Raw genomic sequence first — 19778 nt, 5'->3', positions numbered from 1 at the left:
ATCCAAAGTTGTTTAGGACAAAGTGTTTCAATGTGCGGCAGGCTGCTTAGGCCTGAGAAATCCCAAAAGGAATGAAAGATGATCCTAACACAGAGGTTAGAAAGTTAGGGACAGGGCACCATGATGAGCTTGTCCACTCATCACAGGCCCTGAGAAATCAGGAACCTCGTGTATTTAAAATGAGTTTTGAGTCTGCCAATAAGAAACAATTATGGTATTTTTTAAAAAACCTGATAGCTTTAGTTTTATTATTATCATCTTAATTGTCAAAAGTCATATATGGACAACAGAAATATGTTGCAAACCACAGAGTATACCCTGATCCCACCACAGAATCATTATCACTTTTAGTGAATTGTCCTCCAGTCTGGAGGGTGGGCCTAAGAGGTGGGATCTGAGCTATGCCGTCCTGGCATAACCAAAGACAAAGTGATACTTAAACTCCCAAATCAATGTTTTTACCCCTACGGATCCAGCAAGGTTAGTCCGGACAGAGTCCGTTCCGTGTGACATCAACAACCCTCTACGGAAGCCACCTCGCTATTCAGACCTGCACATCAGTCAGACGCTCCCCAAAACCAACAAAATCAACAAGGTAAGGCTGGGCTTCCCCTGGGTCTCGGCATGTGGGGCTGGCACTGCTGGGTGAGGGGTAGGAGGGAGGAAGGGTTGATCTGGGAGTATGGCGCTCCCTCCTAGCCCGTCTCGGCTCCCCTAATTCTGTGATGTTTGTGTTGAGTAAAGCTTGAGGGACGTCCAGAGATCAGTGGAGAGATTTGTGTGCCAGAAATCTTATTTAGAAAGAGGGCATGTCGGAATGAGAATGGATGAGGGTGTCCAGGAAGGCACAACGGATGGGAGGAGAGACTTAAAAGGAGTTTCCTTAGTGGTCCAGACCTCACTTGCTTTGCTCTTTGAGAGGTTTTGCCATCTGTATTAGTCTGTTTCATGCTGCTGATAAAGACATACCTGAGATTGGGTAATTTATAAAGAAAAAGAGGTTTCATGGACTCACAGTTCTATGTGACTAGGGAGGCCTCACAATCATGGCGGAAGGCGAAAGGCACATCTTATATGGTGGCAGACAAGAGAGAGCTTATGCAGGGAAACTCCCCTTTATAAAACCATCATATCTTGTGAGGCTTATTCCCCATCACGAGAATGGCACAGGGAAGACCAGCCCCCATGATTCAATTACCTCCCACTGGGCCCCTCCCATGACATGTGGGAATTGTGGGAGCTACAATTCAAGATGAGATTTGGGTGGAGACCCAGCCAAACCATAACACCATCTTCCAGGACCAACTTTGCAGATGGTTCTGGGCTTTCTGACACATCTGTCAGATCAGACCTCCAAGGAATAGGGGTCTATTTCTGAGCTTCTGGTAGAGGCTGGATGGGTGGGTTTTCTTTGGGGGCCCTGAGCTCTGAGCAACAGGCAATTTGGTTGGCTTCTACCCTCAGACAGGTGGTCAGCAGTGGGCCCCTCTGTGCATCTTTCTTTCAATTGTGGCTTAGAAATTTCTGGCCTGATTTCCATATCCTTTATTTGGTCTGCTGATGGGGCTGTACCAAACTTATCCCGGGGGTATGCCCAGCCTCACAGTAGGAGGCAAAGTTTGCACACACCAGCAGGTGATTTTCCAAGCATCTCAAAGCTTGCATGCATTGTGTCGAAGGTAGATGTCTTAGTCCATTTGCATTGCTATGAAGGAATATCTGAGGCTGGATAATTTATAAAGAAAAATGTTTATTTGGCTCTCAGTTCTGCAGGCCGTACAAGAAGCCTGACACCAGCATCTGCTTCTGGGGAGGCTACAGGCTGCTTCCACTCATGTTGGAAAGTGAAGGGAAGCACGCATCACACGGTGAAAGGAAGGAAGGAAACGTGCATGAGAGAGAGAGAGAGAGGAGAGGGGAGGGAAGGGGAGAGGAGGGGAAGGAAGAGAGGTGCCAGGCTCTTTTAAACAACCAGCTCTAGCAGGAATTAAGAGAGGGATAACTCACTCATTACTGCAAAAAAAGGGACCAAACTCTTCATGAGGGATCCACCTCTGTGACCCAAGTACCTCCCACTAGGCCCCACCTCCAACATTGGGTTCAAATTTCAACATGAGATTTGGAGGAGACAAATATCCAAACGATATCAGTGGAAAAAGCACATCAGCCCAAGGATCGGGAGGGCACTGACCTGTGTTCAGGTCCTGGAGGAACATCATGATAGCTGAGTCACTATTCAATGGCAACATACAGAGAGAGGATTGCCCCCTTCCCAATCCATTTCACACAGCAGCCAGAGTGATACTTAGTGAATGTAATTTGAATTATGTCGTGCCCTGCTTAAAAACCGTCCAATAGCTTTTGACTGCATCTAGAAAACTAATCAGACTCTGCTGCAGCCTGAAAGCCCATGCATAATTTGGTCCCTCCTCTGTCTCTGACCTCTCCTTCCATGTCTTCCCACAAAGCTTGTGTGTCCCTTTGCTCTTAAGCTATCTCACCCGCCATTTTTATCTCGAAGCCATTTACCATCTGGCTCCTTGTGGCATAATTTCAGCAGCTGAGTGAAGTTGGCTTCTGGAATCAGGCAAACCTGGCAGCCAGCCAGGGCTTCCTTTGCTTATTAGCTGTGAGACTGAGCAAGTAACTTAATCTCTCTGAGCCTCAGTTTTCCCGTATGTAAAATGGGGCTGTTCCAGTTATCTACTGCAGCACAACAAACCACCCAAACTTAGTGGCGTACGACAATCATCCTTTTATTATAGTCACAGAATCTGTAGGTCCGGAATTAGGACAGAGAGCAGAGGGAATGGTTTGTCTCTGTTCCATAATGGGAATCAACTGGGAAGACTCACACAGATAACGGCTGGAGTCATCTAAAACAGGGATTGACAAACTATGGCCCACAGGCCAAATCCAGCCCACAACCTACTTTTGTAAATAAAATTTTATTGGAACACAGCCATATGCATATTTCTGTGGCTGCTTTTGTGCTATGATGTCAGAGTTGAGTAGTCATGACAGAGGCTGCATGGCCTGCAAAGCCTAAAATATTTACTGTCAGATTCTTTACAGAAAAGGTTTTCTGACCCCTGATTTAGAGGCTCTTTCACTCCATGTCTGGTGCCTGGGCTGGGTTGAGTCAAAGCCTGGGTTCAGCAGAGATGTCAACTAGAGCACCTGTATATGGACTTTCTGTAATGCTTGGGTGTCCTCACAATATGGCTGCCTCAGGGTAGTCGGACTTCTTACATGGTAGCTCATGGCTCAAAGAGCAACTGAATTAGCAAACAGGTGGAACTTTGACAGTGTCACTTCTGCTACACTTTACTGATGGAAGCAGTCACAAGCCTGCTCAGATTCAACGGGAAGAAACACAGACCTCAACTCTTAGTGGGAAGAGTCCACGGATTTGTAGTCATGTTTTAAAGAGCCCATGGCAGGCAATAAGAACACCAACCTCAGACAGTTGTTATGAGGATGGAATTCAATAATCAACATTTAAATGCACTCAGTGTACTTCCTGGCCCATAGTTAATATCCAGGAGATTCTAGCTATTATTATCAGCTTAAATTTGGGGGCCTCTGATCAAAACATCAGGCCGCGTCCACTTTTCCTTTGTTATTGGCAAAAGATATAGGTCTCTAGGAGAGGGGATCCCCACTGCTGGGAGGGCTGAGCAAATTCAAATGGCGAGGCTTCTGGGAAGTATAATAATTGTGCATCCCTTAGAACCCATTCTTTCCTTTGTGACATTTTGAGGGATGAGGAGCTCAGAACCACCTTGAGACCTTTCTCTCTGGCTTTACAGGCACAGTGAGCCTCTTGGTGTCAGATGAGACTGAAACATAGGTCAGATAGATCAGTGACTGTGACATTGTTCTGCTTGTCTGCCAGCAGGAGAATTTGATAAGGGAAATAAATTAACCTCTATTAAGAAAGCAGCTTTGACATGAAGGTGGACAAGATCTATCATAGGGCTGGGTTATTTTTTCCCCTCTTTCCCTTCTCACTGACTTCACACAGATTCTTCTTATCAGGCAATGATGTGGTTAGTGCAATAAATTTCTGAGCCAATTTGGTCTGAAGATTTTTTTTTTCACTGCTCTTTGTCTTGTCTCCTGTCTAGTTCAGTCAATCCAGGTTCACAAAGGCCCTGCTTTTTCACCCAGCACAGTGGTTAGAGTGTAGATTTTGGAATCAGGAAGTCTGAGCTTGCAACTCAGCTCTTTAACTTGCTGTACGACTGTGGGCCAGTTATCTCAAGATCTGTCTGCCTTAGTTTTCCTTTATGTAAAATAGACATAATAGGAGGTATCATTGGGGTTGCAGACAGGATTAGATGTATGATATGTATAAAGGATTTTAGTCAAATTCTGAATACTCAGGGCATGGAAGTAGCTTGATGATGAAGAAGACAGAGAAAGAGGAGAAGGAAGAGGCAGGAGGAATAGGAAGAAGGAAGGAGGAGGAAAGGAAGGAGGAAGAGGAAGAGAAGGAGAAAGAAGGAGGAAGAAGAGGAAGACAGAGTGGGGTGGATGAGGAGAATGGAGGAGGGGGAAGGAGGAGAAGCAGCAACAGTAGCATCTGCCAATTCCTTATGGGACCAAGCTACAACCCTTGTACTTCCACATCAAGCCATCAAAAATACCATCTGCAGTAGTGGCAGAGGCTGAATCTCTGCCTGCTGTATTCAAGCTGTTTGAAGTGGCTGCATGCTGGTTTGCTTTTGTTGGTTGGTTGCAAGGTACAGAGACCCGCCTAGGCTGGCTCAGCAAAATGAGTTGTCTTTTGTAAAGGATGGACATGGGGGCAATTCAGAGAAAGGGAAATCATCATTTAGGAGCTGGGCCTCATGAAACTAGACATGGAGGATGGTCTTTAGCTCAGTCCAGCTCCTTGGACCCAAAGCAAGCCCATAGGCCATTGTTCTGGTCTTCCATCATGACCCTGACTTAGCTACTCTTTATGGGTCTGCTCTGATGTGTTGTTACTGTTGGCTGGTTTCCTCATCTTCTACTTTTGTCTTTCTTTCCTCTATCATTGCTTCTGCCTCCATATAGTTCCTACTCCTTATGACCTTTGGCTTCTTTGTTTTCTGGCCTGTTGTGGCTCCCCTGTTCTCTTTGAACCTCATCTTATCTCAGCCTTTGCTCCTAATGCTCTCTGCTCTTCTTCCTAATGGCCTATCTCATCATTCCATCCCATATTATAGGTCACTGGTCAGCTGCCATTATGCTCTGGCCTATGATCCTGTGTTGGGAGTGGGCTATGGAGGTCACAAGACAAGTGTGTCTGTTTAGGACAGTCCATTGAACAAAGGCTGTTGGGTTGGAGGGTGAGGACAGTTTCCTTAGAAAGTGTCCATGGGAGAACAATGACCATCACCGCCATGTCCAAATCAGTGCTCAGCTGGCTGAAGTGGAAACCTGGGTGATGAACGTGCTTCTATTTGAGTTTCAGAGTCAGATGTGAATTTCTTATTACTTGGCACAACCTTGTGTTTCTGCTTCTGAGCCATGACTTGGGACCTGTGCCACTAATGCTCTGTGTGACTCCAGGAGGCCATTCCTCCCACCTTACAGTCTCAGCATCCCCTCCTACAGAATGAAGTAGTTGTACTGGATGGTCTCTGATGGATGTTTCCAGCTCTCATCTATGTTCAGAAAGAGGAATTATGCCATTAGCCTTTCCCTGCATGAACTAGTAGAGTTTAATAAGTTTCCTTCTGATGGAACACAGCCGCCAGCTGCTGGTCCCATTCAGACACAGATGTGGGTTTAACCTGCAGAAGAGATTTTCCCTCCTGTTGTAACAATTCTGCCAGGATAAGTGAGTACCATATGTATTAATGAGTCTGTCCTCAAAGAGGTAGAGATAAGTCCTTCCACCATAAAGACAATTTTCTCTCCTTCTCTCCCTCTTTCCCTCTATCCTTTCTTCCTTTCAATTGCTTAGTTCATTCATTCATTCATATAACATTGATTAGTTACCTCCTATGTTTTTGTTTCTGTGCTTAGTTTTGCAGATTCCAAGATGAGTAAGTAACAGTCTAGTGGGAGGAAATAGATCTTCCTCCTCTATTCCTCTCTCCTGTTCTTCCATACAACCCTTCCTCTTTCCATTTCTTCCTTTCTTTTTTCTTTTATCCAGCACACATTTACTGAGGGGCCACCATGTGACTGTGTGACTGGCTCATTGCTAGGTGCTGATGCATATAACATACTCCCTGTCCTCAGGGAGTGCCTAGTCTAGAGGATGAGACAGATAAGCTGACAAATGTCCATGTAGAAGCACAAGCCTATATGGTTTTTTTTTTTAAGTTAGATGATGACCATCTTTTTGCAGAGCATCTATGGAAACTTCTTGAAATTTTCCAGCAAGTTCAAAGAGCAAGGCTTGGGAGGGTGGATAGATGCCTGACTTTCTTTTCCTCGTGTAATATAATTGGCCCCCAACTTTCTTAAAAAACCTCACCTGCCCCCTGGGCCAAGTGGGAGCTTCTTTCTATATCATAGTCATAAATGATAAATCTTCACTCCACACGTCACTGACATATCATTCCTTACACTAATATGTCCATTGTTATGGAAATGCAATTACCATTAGATAAATTAAGATAGAGTGCGAAGGCTTCCTGATGCCTTTCTACTAATGTTGGATCAGAGTTACCTTCAAGGTGGTCTTGCGTGGCAGGTGGTTAGAATGAACTACAGCATAACCTTGCCTAAAATAGTAAGACTATGTCCAAGTGGACAGATGTTCCCTGCCTTCTACTGGGACTCACATTTATTTCTCCCACACAGGGTCTGAGATCAAATTGGGGAGATCTGTTATTCCAAGGAAAATTCTATAGCTTGGGAATGTTAATTGTCCATGGGGCCAGTATCCATTTGTTTGTCTACACAATCATAGTTGAGTTTCCCTTTCTCAGAGACTCTCTGGAGAGAGTCTCGTTTCTCCCTCCAGAGATAAACACCTAACTTGCAGGTTTGCTGCCAAGATTAAATGAACTAACAATATTAGTTACTCTGCTTCCAGGAAGATGGAGTAATTGTACTTTTCCATATTCCTCCCACTAAGTACAGTTGACCCTTGAAAAATGTGGGGGTGAGAAATGCCAACCCCATTCCCACAGTTGAAAATCCACATATAACTGTTGATGCCCCCAAAACTTAACTACTAATAGCCCACTGTCGATCAGAAGCCTTACCAATAACACAGAGTTTATTAACATGTATTTTGTATGTTCTATGTCTTATATGCCATATTCTTACAATAAAGTAAGCTAAAGAAAAGAAAATGTTATTAAGAAAATTATAAGGAAGAAAATATATATTTACTATTCACTATGTGGACACAAATCATCATAAAGGTCTTCATCCTTGTCGTTTTCATGTTGAGTAGGCTGAGGAAAAGGAGAAAGAGGAGGGGTTGGTCTTACTGCCTCAGAAGTGGCAGAGGTGGAAGAAAATTCACATATAAGTGGACCATTGCAATGCAAACCTGTGTTGTTCAAGGGTCAACTGTACAGCTAAAAACAATGGACATTGTATGTAAAATAAACATAAGACCACTCTGAAAGAGGGCAAGAAGTAGGCAGACCAGCTAGGGACCCAAGCAATGACACAGTGGTGAGTTCCCTGAGACTTCTTTTTTTTTTTTTTTTTTTTTTAAGATGGAGTCTCACTCTGTCACCCAGGCTGGAATGCAGTGGTGCAATCTCAGCTTACTGCAACCTCTGCTTCCCGGGTTCAAGCGATTCTCCTGCCTCAGCCTCCCAGGTAGCTGGGACTACAGGCACCCACCACCACGCCTGGCTAATTTTCAAAATATTTTTAGTAGAGATGGGGTTTCACTATGTTGGCCAGGCTGGTCTCGAACTCCTGACCTTGTGATCCACCTGCCACGGCCTCCCAAAGTGCTGGGATTACAGGCATGAGCCACTGCACCTGGCCGCCTGAGACTTCTTTTAGCTTCATGTATCCCAGACTTAGAACTGAAGAAGCTGGCAACCTGGATGTGTCAATGAGTAAAAACAAAAAAAGCCCCAACAAAAGCCTGCCCCATCTAGCCAAAGGCCCAGGAAAGGGACAGCTTAGCAAGAAAACTTTTACCCAATAACCATCCTACCCCAGCCAAACACCACAGAAAAATCTGTTGCCCTACCTACCCATAACAGCAAAGATCAAGTAGGGAGTCTAGACTCCCATCCTTGTCAAGCTGAACCCTGGCATCCCAATCCTCCTGCCAGGCTGGTGTTAGAGAAGGCTGAGTAGGGACTGTCATCCCTGCTGGTGGGAAAGAACACCCCCCTCACCCAGCAATAATGCAGCACTCCCTCCCACACCTGCTGAGGTAGGATTCAAGGAGACCTAGTGGAGAGTCAGAGCTTTTACACCACCATCATTAACAAGTCTGCTCCCTGCTTTTTGGCATTCTTACCCCTCCCAGCAAGAGTAGTATCAGCAAAGGTCTATGGGGGAGCTGGATTTCAACCTCTGCCCAGCGATAATGAGGAACTCCTTCCCTCTTCAGGGACTAACAGAAGCTGAATGGAGAACTTAAATTTCTACCCATCCCTGGCAATAGCAAGGCAGTACCTCCCCTTTCTCTGCTAGAGCAATGTCAGAAATCCAGCAAAAACAAGAGGTTTAAATAACATCCAAAGTCTCACAACATAATACTCACATGTTCAGGCTTCAGTTGAAAATTACTTGTCGTAGCAAGAAGCAGAAAGATCTCAAGCTGAATAGAAAAAGAAAGACAATCAATAGAAGCCAATGCTGAGATGACTGGGATTTCAGAATTATCTGATGACACTTTTAAAGCATTCATTATAAAAATACTTCAATAAGCAATTATGAACATTCTTGAGACTAATGAAAACATAAGAAGTCCCTGAAAAGAAACAGAAAGTGTCAGCAAAGAATCGGAAGATAAAAAGAAGAAGCATTTAGAAAATTTAGAACATACAATTAGAAAATACAATAACCAGATAAAAAATTCAATGGATGGACTCAATAACAAGATGGATGGGGCAGAGGAAAGAATTTGTGAACTTGAAGACAGAGTGATAGAAATTACACAGTCTGGATAACAGAGAGAAAATGGCCTGAGCACAGTATCAAGGACCCTTGGGGATTATAATAAAAAATCTAACATTGGTGTCATTGGTGTACTGGAAAGAGAGAAGAGGAGAAAGAGGACAGAGCTGAAAACATTCTTAAAGAAATAATGGTTGAAAACTTCCCAAACTGGGCAAAAGACATAAACCTACAGATTAAAGAATCTCAGAAAACATCAAAGAAGGTCAATTCAAAGAAATCCATGCTAGGATATGTCATGTCAAACTTCTGAAAACTGAAGACAGACAAAAGCATCTTGAAAGCAACAACAGAGAAACAATACTTTACCTATGGGAGAAACCATTCAAATGACAACAAATTTCCCATCAGAAACCATGGAGGCCAGAAGAAAGTGGCACAGCATTTTTTCAAGTGCTGAAAGAGAAGTTTTCAATTCAGAATTCCATGCATAGTGAAAATATTCTTCAAAAATGAAAGAGAAATCAAGACATTGTCAGATGAAGGAAAACTAAGACTGTTTGCCATAAGTGCACCTACGCTGAAAGAATAACTGAAAAGTATTTTCTAAACAGAAAAGAAGTAATAAAGAATCTTGGAAAATCAGAAAACAGTAAAAAGTGTACAAATACTAGTAGATACAATAGTACATATACCTTCTCCTCTTAATTTTCTAAATTATGCTTGAGAGTTGAAGCAAAAATTGTAACACTTTCTGATGTGGTTCTATATATATGTACAGGAAATATTTAAGACAATTATTAAAGGAGGAGGGTAAGGACATAAAGGAAAACTTCACTCAGACTGGTAAAATGTCAACACCAGTAGACTGCAATAAGTTATGTATATATAATATACTACCTACAGCAGCCATTTAAAAAGCTATACAAAGAGATACACTCAAAAATACTCTAGCTATGTCAAGATGAAACTCCAAAAAATGTTTAACTCACAGGAAGGCAGGAAAAATAAAACAGAAATTAAAAATGAAATTGACAAACCTGTAGCAAGACCAACAAAGAGAAAACTCTGATTACAATTGTCAGGAATGGGATGGGACATCACTACAGACCCTGCAGTCATCAAATGGATAAAAAGAGATATGCTACACATATACATTTTATAGCTTAAATGAAATAAACCAATTTCTTGAAAATCACAAACTTCCACAACTCACCCAATATGAAATGTATAATTTGCATAGCCCTGTAAACATTAAGGAAACGGAATTCGTAATTTTAAAACTGTCTTACTCCAAAAAAAGAAATCTCCAGATGGTGTCACCAGAGAATACTACCAAATGTTTAAAGAAGAATTAACACCAACTGTACACAATCTCTTCCAAAAAATAGAAGAGTATACTTTCCAACTCATGATATATACCAATATTACCCTGATACTAAAGCCAGAGTACGAAAAAGGAAAACTACAGACTAATATTCTTCATTAATATAGATGCGAAAATTCTTAACAAAATATTTAGAAAATAGAGTTCAGCAATATGTACAAGTAGAGTTTATTCCAGGGATAAAAGACTGGTTCAATATCTGAAAAATCAATTAACATAATTCACCATATTAACAAGCTAAGAATAAAAAATAACATGGTTATATTAATTGATACAAAAAACTTGTTTGACAAAATCCAACAACCATTCATGATAAAAGAAATCAGAAAAGTAAAAATGAGGAAATTCCTCAACTTGATAAAAGCACCTAAAATAATACTACAGCTAACATTATACTTAGTGATGAAAAACTGAATGTTTTCCTCTACAGCTAGGAACAAGCTAGGACATCCACTCCCACCATTCTTATTCAACACAATGCTGGAAGTTCTGGCCAACGCAGTAAGGCAAGAAAAGGAAACAAGACATGCAGATTGGAAATGGAGAAATAAAAATGTCCTTATTTGCAAATGACATCATCTATGTAGAGAATCCCAAAGAAAATACAAAAATCCCAAAGAATATATTTTTTAAAAAGTTCTTAGAACTAATTAGTGAATTCAGCAAGGTCATGGAATACACAATCAATACAAATTAGTTATATTTCTTCTTCTTTTTTTTTTTGAGACGGAGTCTCATTCTGTCACCCAGGCTGGAGTGCAGTGGTATCATCTCGGCTCACTGCAACCTCTGCCTCCCAGGTTCAAGTGATTCTTCTGCCTCGGCCTCCCAAGTAGCTGGGACTACAGGTGTGTGCCACCGCACCTGGCTAATTTTTGTATCTTTTAGTAGAGATGGGGTTTCACTATATTGGCCAGGCTGGTCTTTAACTCCTGACCTTGTGATCTGCCCATCTCGGCCTCCCAAAGTGCTAGGATTACAAGCGCAAGCCACCGTGCCTGGCCCAAATCAGTTATATTTCTATATACTAGCAATTAACATATGGAAACCTAAATTAGAAACATGCCATCTACAATTGCTGAACAAAATGGAAATACTTTGGTGTATATCTGATAAAACATGTATAGGGCTTGTACGCTGAAAACTACAAAATGCTGGTGAAAGGAAACAAAGATCAAAAGAAATGCAGACAGATACCACTGTGGTTCAGCCTGTATTCCCCACAAAGATATGCTAAAGTCCTAACCTCCAGGACCTGTGAATGTGATCTTTGGAAATAGGAACTTTGCAGATATAATCAAGTTTAGATGAGGGTATACTGGAAGGGTGGTCCCTTAATCCAATATGACTTTCGGCCTTATAAGAAGAGGAGAAGAGAAACAGAGACACACAGGGAGAGCACCATGTGACAACAGAGGCAGAGATTAGAGTGATGCAATTGCAATCTAAGTAATGACAAGAATTGCTGGCCACCACCAGAAGGTAGGAAGAGGCAAAGAAGGATTCTACCTAAAGTCTCAGAGGGATCCTGAGACACGGCCTTGCCAATACTTTGACTTGGGACTTTTGCCCTCCAAAATTGTGAGAGAATAAATTTCTGTTGTTTTAACCCACTCAGTTTATGGTACTTTGTTACAACAGTCCTAGGAAACTGATACCCATACCATGTTCATGGATTGGAAGATTCAACATAGTTAAGAAGTCAGTTCTCAAAATTCATATATAGGTTTAACACAATTTATAACAAGATCCCAGAAAGATTATTTTTATAAATAAAGACACGATTATTCTAAAAGTTATGTGAAAAGACAAAGGAACTAGAATATCTACAACAGCTTTATTCTTTTGCGAAATAATAAAGTGAGAGGAATCAGTCTACCTGATCTCAAGACTTCTTATATAGATACAGTCATCAAGACCAAAATGGATATACAGATGGCAAGTAAGCACACGAAAAGATGTTGAATATCTTAGCCATTAGGAAATGTAAACTAAAGCACAATGAGATATCACTACACTCCAATTAGAAAGGCTAAAATAACAAACAGTGACAATACCAAACACTGGCTAAGATGCAGAGAAAAATCAATCATTTGTACATTGCTGGTGTAAAATGGTGCAGCTACTCCAGAGAACAGTTTTTGCATTTTCTTTTAAAACTAAACATGTTATTACTATATTATCCAGAAACTACACTTCTGAGCATTTATTCCAGAGAAATAAAAACATATGTTCACATAAATCCTGTTAATAAATGTTTATAGCAGCTTTATCCACAATGGCAAAAAATAGAAAACAACTTAGATCTCCTTCCGTGGGTAAATGTTTAAACAAACTCTAGTACATCCATATCATAGAGTACTACTCAGCAATCAGTCAAAAGGAAGAAACTCAGCAATCAAAAGGAAGAAACTATCGATACCTGCAACAACTTGGATGAATCTATGGAGAATTATTCTGAGTGGAAAAAGGCAATCTGAAAAGGTTACATACTGTATGATTCCACTTATAAAACAGTGAAATGATAAAATTATAGAAACAGAGAATAGAGCTGGGCACCAGGGTACACATCTCTAATCCCAGCTACTTGGGATTGAGGTTGAGGCAATGGGATTGCTTGAGTCCAGGAGTTTGAGACCAGCCTGGGTAATGTAGCAAGACTCTATCTCAAAAAAACCCACATACAGCTAGTGTTTATTATACTGGACAGATATGGAGAATAGATTAGAAGTGCCAGGGGTTAAATATGGGGGGAGGATGGTGAGGAGAGAGCAGGAAATGGGTACGGCTATAAACGGGCAACATGAGGGATCTTCGTTTTGATGGGTCTGTTCTGTATCTTGACTGTATCAGTTCAGTATCTGGGCTGTGATATTGTACTAGAGTTTCATAAGATGTTACCAGTAGAGAAAACTGAGTAAGGGAAACATAAGATCTCTCTCTTCTTACAACTACATGTGAATCCACAATGATCTCAAAATAAAAAGTTTAATTATAGAAACATACTATCATTAACATAATAGCTACCATTTATTGATGACAAAGCACCTCTACTCAATACGAAGGAGGTGGGTACCTACATAACTCATTTAAACTTCACAACAGACCTACAAGGTGGACGTTCTTAGCCCATGTTAAGGATAAGGAGGCCGACCGCATTGACCCACACCTGTAATCCTAGCACTTTGGGAGGCCGAGGCGGGAGGATCAGATCGCATGAGCCCAAGAGTTTGAAACCAGCCTAGGCAACACAGTGGGACCCTGTGTCTACCAAAAAAAGTGTTTTAAAGCTGGGCATGGTGGTGCATGCTTGTGGTCCCAGCTACTCAGGATGCTCAGGTGAGAGGATCGCTTGAACCCAGGAGGCTGAGGCTACAGTGAGCCATGATCGTGCCATTACCCTCCAGCCCAGGCCGCAGAATGAGATCTCATCTCAAAAAACAAAAATAAATAAATAAAAATAAAATTTAAAAAAAGGATAAGGAGAGACTCACTGACCCAGAAGCAGTGTGGATCTAGTGGCAGCGGAGTGGGCTTTGGGAAGGTGAAATGTACAACCCGGCTGGACACCCAGTAAGCATCTAGACAGAGAATGTCCATTTCCCCTCTGCCCTTGACCTCCTTTGTTATTGGGTGTTCGCCACACCTACTCTTGGAGTTGGCTGATAAGCATACCTGTTGACCACACTAAACCATCTTTGGGTACCTGGTCCACATGAGTAGTGGACCTTTGAGTAATGGAGGGATCAAGTGACCACTGTCCTGTGGGTGAACAGATGAAGGCTCCCCTGGGAACACTTAGCTCTGCTGGCTTTGAGAGGTAGGAATCCCTTTTATGTCATGTGGAGGTTTGCTGCTTTTGCTCATCTCTTGCCATCTGGTGAAAGCAAAAAGTCCCAAAGAGGTGAAATGCTTTTCAAGCTTCAGGCAGCACCAATCTATCCCTTTCCAGGAGAACATTCCTGCAAATGCATACAGCTACTGTTCCTCCCTGCCTGCCTCCCTCCCTCCCATGCCTCCACATCAGCTACTGTTCCTCCCTGCCTGCCTCCCTCCCTCCCATGCCTCCACATCAGCTACTGTTCCTCCCTACCTGCCTCCCTGCCTCCCATTCCTCCACATCAGCTACTGTTCCTCCCTGCCTGCCTCCCTGCCTCCCATGCCTCCACATCAGCTACTGTTCCTCCCTGCCTGCCTCCCTGCCTCCCATTCCTCCACATCATTTAATCTTCATGCAGCCCTGTGCACTTGATGTTATCATTATTCCCATTTTACAGAGGACAAAACCGAGGAATGGAAAGGTTGGGCATTTTGCCCAGGATGTACAGAAAAGAGGTGGCTGTGGAATTTGAGTCCAGGTTTTCCTGACTCCGGTTCCTGCTGATACTAATTTCCTGGTGCTGCTGTAACAAAAGAGCATAAACTGGGTGGCTAAAACAACAGAAATTTATTCTCACACAGTTCTAGAGGCCAGAAATTCAATGTCAAGATGCCAGCAAGGTTGCCTTCTAGAGGTTCTGAAGGACAATCTGTTCCATGCCTCTCTCCCAGTCTCTGGTGGCTCCGGCAGTCCTTGGCTTGTGTCTGCATCACTCCAATCTCTCCCTCCATCTTCACATGACTTTCCTCTCCATATGTCTGTCATTGGATTTAGGACTCACCCGAATCCAGGATGATTTGGATATTTGACATTGGATTTAGGATATTTGTCATTGGATTTAGGACTCACCCGAATCCATGATGATCTCATCTCAGGATCCTTACCTTAAATTATGTCTGCAAAGACCCTTATTTTAAATATGATCAGATTCAGAGGTCCTGGGTGGACGTCTTTTGGGGAACACTGTTCAACCCACTACTCTGCTCGGAAGTCCACCCCCGCAGGCCATTCCAAAAATGCACACATGGATTCTCTCTCTCTCCTTGTTTTTGAGCTGGTCTGGAGTGAGGAGATTTTGAGCTGGTCTGGGGTGAGGAGAGGCAGTGCTGGTTCCAGCTGTGACCCAAGCTAAGATGCTGAAGGCTCACTCTCACATTCTCTCTGGAGCTGTCAGACTGTTGATTCTTCAATAAACACTTGGGAGGAGAGGTGTTGGGATGGGAGGGGTACTCTGGACACCTCTGCATGGGGTTTTTCAGAATCAAAGAGGCACAGGGTGAGTGGCTGTCACCTGTTTGGTTTTCATTACGTGGTCACCTTTCACTCTGGGGTCCAAGCAGTGGACAGGAATTCGACTCCAGAGGCTGTTCCTTCCACAGCTGGATGCAGCCCAATGGGGCTGATGAAGCGGGAGGGACTTCGGAAGGATCTGGTGGCTGAGGAAAGGGCAAGAATTGTTGCAGGGGCTGGGGTGGGGGCCTCTCCTGCTCAGCCCACTCTTTCTGCTGTGTTTCTGCTTCCCTGCCTGTCCCTGACTCCTACCCTGTTTTCTCTCTGCAGGACCACATCCCTGTCCCTTACCAGCCAGACTCCAGCAGCAACCCCTCCTCCACGACGTCCTCCACGCCCTCCTCGCCAGCACCCCCCCTCCCTCCTAGTGCCACGCCGCCTTCTCCCCTACACCCTTCCCCACAGTGCACACGGCAGCAGAAGAACTTCAACCTGCCAGGTACCTCCATGCTTGGGGAGACATGGGGGGCGCAGCATTGGAGGGGCAGAGATTAGGGAGGGGGTGGGTTCACACCAGAGCCCTGATGCAGCAAGTCTCTGCTGGAAAGCGAATGGGTCAATGACCAGAGAGGGGCAAGGAAGTATGTGGACTGACCCTTATCGTACCCTAAGCAATTACCCTTATATCACTTATTTAATCTTTGGAACAGCCACAAGGTAAGCATTATCAGCTCATTTTACAGATGAAGAAACAGAGGCTCAAAGAGGTGCAGGAACTCTTAGAGACTCTGTCTTTTGGCGAGCTACAACCCAGGGTCTTCGCCTAAGTCTAAGTCACAGAAGGGAGCCATTGGCTCTGGAGATGACAGTTGTCTTATGAGCTAAATTGGTTAAAATTGGCAGTGAGATCCTGTGCTGGAGATCTTAGGGGCACATGTCTGAGCAGGGCTGCATACTGAGTCTTAACCCAGATGTGAGGACAGGGCTGTCACTGAGCAGTCTGGACTCCTGGAGTCAAGATCCAGGTCTATTGCATTCTTGCTGCGTCTCACCTCTGAAAAGATGTAGTTGGACAAGATAATCTGGAAGGTTCCTCTAGCTCAGGAATTCCAAGGTACCTGGACTGTTGACCAGGGAGTATGCACTGGGCTATGAGATGATAGTAGAGAAGCCACTCGTGGGACACTGTGGTTTCCTGACCTCCTTTGTCATTAGACCTAAGAATGGGATTTTTTTTTTCCTTCAGGTAGACGAGACCTAAGAATCTCCCCATCTCTTCCAGGGTCCAGCCTGGCCCGGTTCCTCTGCTAGGGCCCTAAGAATGCTTCCAACTCAGCCATATTTATGGCACTGCAGCTGGCTTCAACAAGAAGGCTGGTGGGACTGGCATGGCCAGTTGGAACCAGAGTCTACATCTGTTTTGTTCAATATGGTATCCGCTAGCCATGTGTGGCTATTTACATTTAAATAAATTAAAATTAAACATAATTTAAAAATTAGCTTATCGGTTACACTAGCCACATTTCAAGGGCTCAGTAGCCACATGTGGCTGGTGGCTGCCATACTGAATGGCTCAGGTGTAGAACATTTCCATCATCACTGAAAGTTCCATCGGATGCTCTGGTCTAGTGCCTGATTTCCTCCTGAGTCAACAAGCTTCACACTATGAAAAAAATCCCAGGTCCTTGGCCATAGCTCACACCTCTAAGCTTAACCAGGCATGAGTGAGTGGGCAGGAGGCAAATAGAGGCCCCGCCCCATACCTGGGCGGCACCCACATGCAACCATCCATCCATCTGAGGACAAGCCAATCACAGCACCTGCCCACACTGTTTTGATTTGGGTTATATCCACAGAGATGGCACATATTTTGAATTCTTGGAACTTTGGGTTTTTTGTTAAGTTCAAGTCTGAATTTAACAGCCTCATATCCATCTAGTGTAGGGGCCACTCATCTGGCAGCCACCAAGGACTGCAATGTGAGTCACCAGCTGAATCGTCTTAGTAAATGCCACCGATTCATTGCCCGGCAGGCTCCCACCGCCATCTCCAGGGTTGTTCATTTTTTACTTCTTCAGAAGGGGATGAAGGGAAAAAAAAGACCGTTAGACTTCCCATGACCACCCACACCTGGGGGAAGTGGGCCCAATGCTTTCCAATAGCCACTTCACTCCCTGGAGACACTGACTTCAGGAGTATTTTCTCTGAAATTGTTTGGCACTTGTTTATGGACCAAGGGATGGGGAAGGGCCGTTTTATGGGAGAACTGTGCACAAAAGGACCACAGCTCTTTTCATCCCTTAAAGACTCTGCTGGCATCTTCAGACAAGAGACCTGCCTAGCCAGGAGTAATCAGGGTGTCCCTTAGCTCCTTCCTTCCCTCAGCCAGAGTCTTCAAGAAGGGGTGCCTGACAATTGGCTGTTCTAGCGTGCCACCTTATCCCCATCTGCTCCATGACAGGCCATGACAAGGTCCTGGCCCTCTTTGGGGCCTGGGCTAAGGGGTCCTTTGGGTAAAAGCACTTCAGCATGGCAGTTAGAGTATGGGTTCTGCAGCCAAGCTGCTTAGGTTCAAATCTCGGCTTTACCACTTAATGTCTGTGTGATGTTGGACAAATAACTCGCCTCTCTGGGCCTCAGTGTTCTCATCTACAAAATGGAGATCATAATAGTACCCACCTTAGATAATTGTTTTAGAAAGAAATGTCATAATACATGGACAAAGCTTAGCAGGGTGACAGTTTCATTGAAGACCTCAACAAATCTGGGCTCCTTGGATTATTATTAAATACAATAATAATAAAGTACAGTGGCTATCTTTATTTGCATTTCTCATCATCACTGCTAATTAATATGAGGACCTAGACAGAATTGTAGAATGAAAGATGAAATCCCCATATACCTTGACATAGGAGTATGAACTGAACTCAACATTTGGGGAAGGTAATTTGGCATTTTCTGTTAAAGTTTTTTTGTTGTTGTTGTTGTTTTGAGATGGAGTCTCACTCTGTCACCCAGGCTGGAGTGCAGTGGTGCGATCTTGGTTCACTGCAACCTCCACCTCCCGGGTTCAAGCAATTCTCCTGTCTCAGCCTCCCGAGTAGCTGGGACTGCAGGTGCACACCACCACACCCAGCTAATATTTGTATTTTTAGTAGAGACAGGGTTTCACCATATTGGTGAGGCTCATCTCGAACTCCTGACCTCAGGTGATCCACCCACTTTGGCCTCCCAAAGTGCTGGGATTACAAGTGTGAACCACCATAGCCAGCCCTGTTAAAGTTTTAAATGTGCATTCCTTTGACCATTATATCACTTCTAGAACTTTATATACAGAAACGCTTGCACTAGAGTGCAAAGATCTGTGTGTAAGGACTTCACTGTAACAGTGAAAACTGAAATTAACCCAAATGCCCATCAAGAGTAGGTGGTGAATGGTTGAATACACACATATATCCGTATAACCAAATATTCTGCAAACTTTCAAAGGAATGTAGTACTCTATATAGATTTCCTGACATGGAAAGATATCCATAATGTTTCTTAAGTAGAAAATAAGTGATTTGCAAAGTCATCAGTATAATATTCTATTTATTGTAAAATATTTACATATATATATGTCTGTGTACCAGTATGCTTATATGTGTTGGCATGTGTGCAGTAAAGTCTGGAAGAACTTCATGGCAGCTGTTGAGGAGAGGGACTTTATCTCATGCACTTCTACGATATATATGAGTGTGCATCCATTTTAGAATCGAATAATAATAAAATTCAGTGCTGAAATGGAAAACAAAACAGAACCTTTTGGAAGTACAGTTGGGCCTACCCTGTGTCTTAGGTGGTTTTAGCAAAACACTCCCAGGGTCAAGAGTACCTGTTGTGTTTGTACAAAGATCTGGCTAGCTGTCCCACTCTTGACTGGGAGCTTCTGTTGATGAAAAATGGAGCTTTGCCTGTGGGTCCCTGCCAGATGTTGAGTTTTCTGAAGGCTATTTAAGCTAAAGCTTAGGCATAACAATGTCCCCAGCACTGATTCATCTAGAACATTCTTGTCCAAAAGGGGCTGGGGGGTTGACCAGCCATTTAACTCATCTGTTAATCTCAGGACATGTGGTGAAAAGGATATAAGAACCCCAAGAATGGCGTGTGCAGCCTCGGTGGTATTTGTGACTGTGTGCTGCCAGTTGGGTGGACCTCCTGTTATCCGTCTTTCTCTGAGTCCTGGGGCCATGT

The 19778-nt window shown here is 43.5% G+C and overlaps 1 protein-coding gene across 2 annotated transcripts in view; it reads left to right on the top strand.

Annotated features, from left to right (window-relative positions):
• KSR2 (kinase suppressor of ras 2) overlaps nucleotides 1-19778 on the top strand; it is a 518358-nt gene that overhangs the window by 415672 nt on the left and 82908 nt on the right. For both annotated transcript variants that reach the window (XM_063593706.1, XM_063593707.1), the window contains 2 exons: nucleotides 477-595; nucleotides 15876-16044. In XM_063593706.1, the coding sequence (XP_063449776.1) occupies nucleotides 477-595; nucleotides 15876-16044 (288 nt within the window). The remainder of the gene's footprint in view (nucleotides 1-476; nucleotides 596-15875; nucleotides 16045-19778) is intronic.

This window comes from Pan paniscus, chromosome 10, assembly GCF_029289425.2.
Source record: "Pan paniscus chromosome 10, NHGRI_mPanPan1-v2.0_pri, whole genome shotgun sequence".
NCBI lineage: Eukaryota > Metazoa > Chordata > Mammalia > Primates > Hominidae > Pan > Pan paniscus.
Note: the sequence above shows the minus strand (reverse complement) of the source record. Positions and strands in the feature narration are given on the sequence as shown.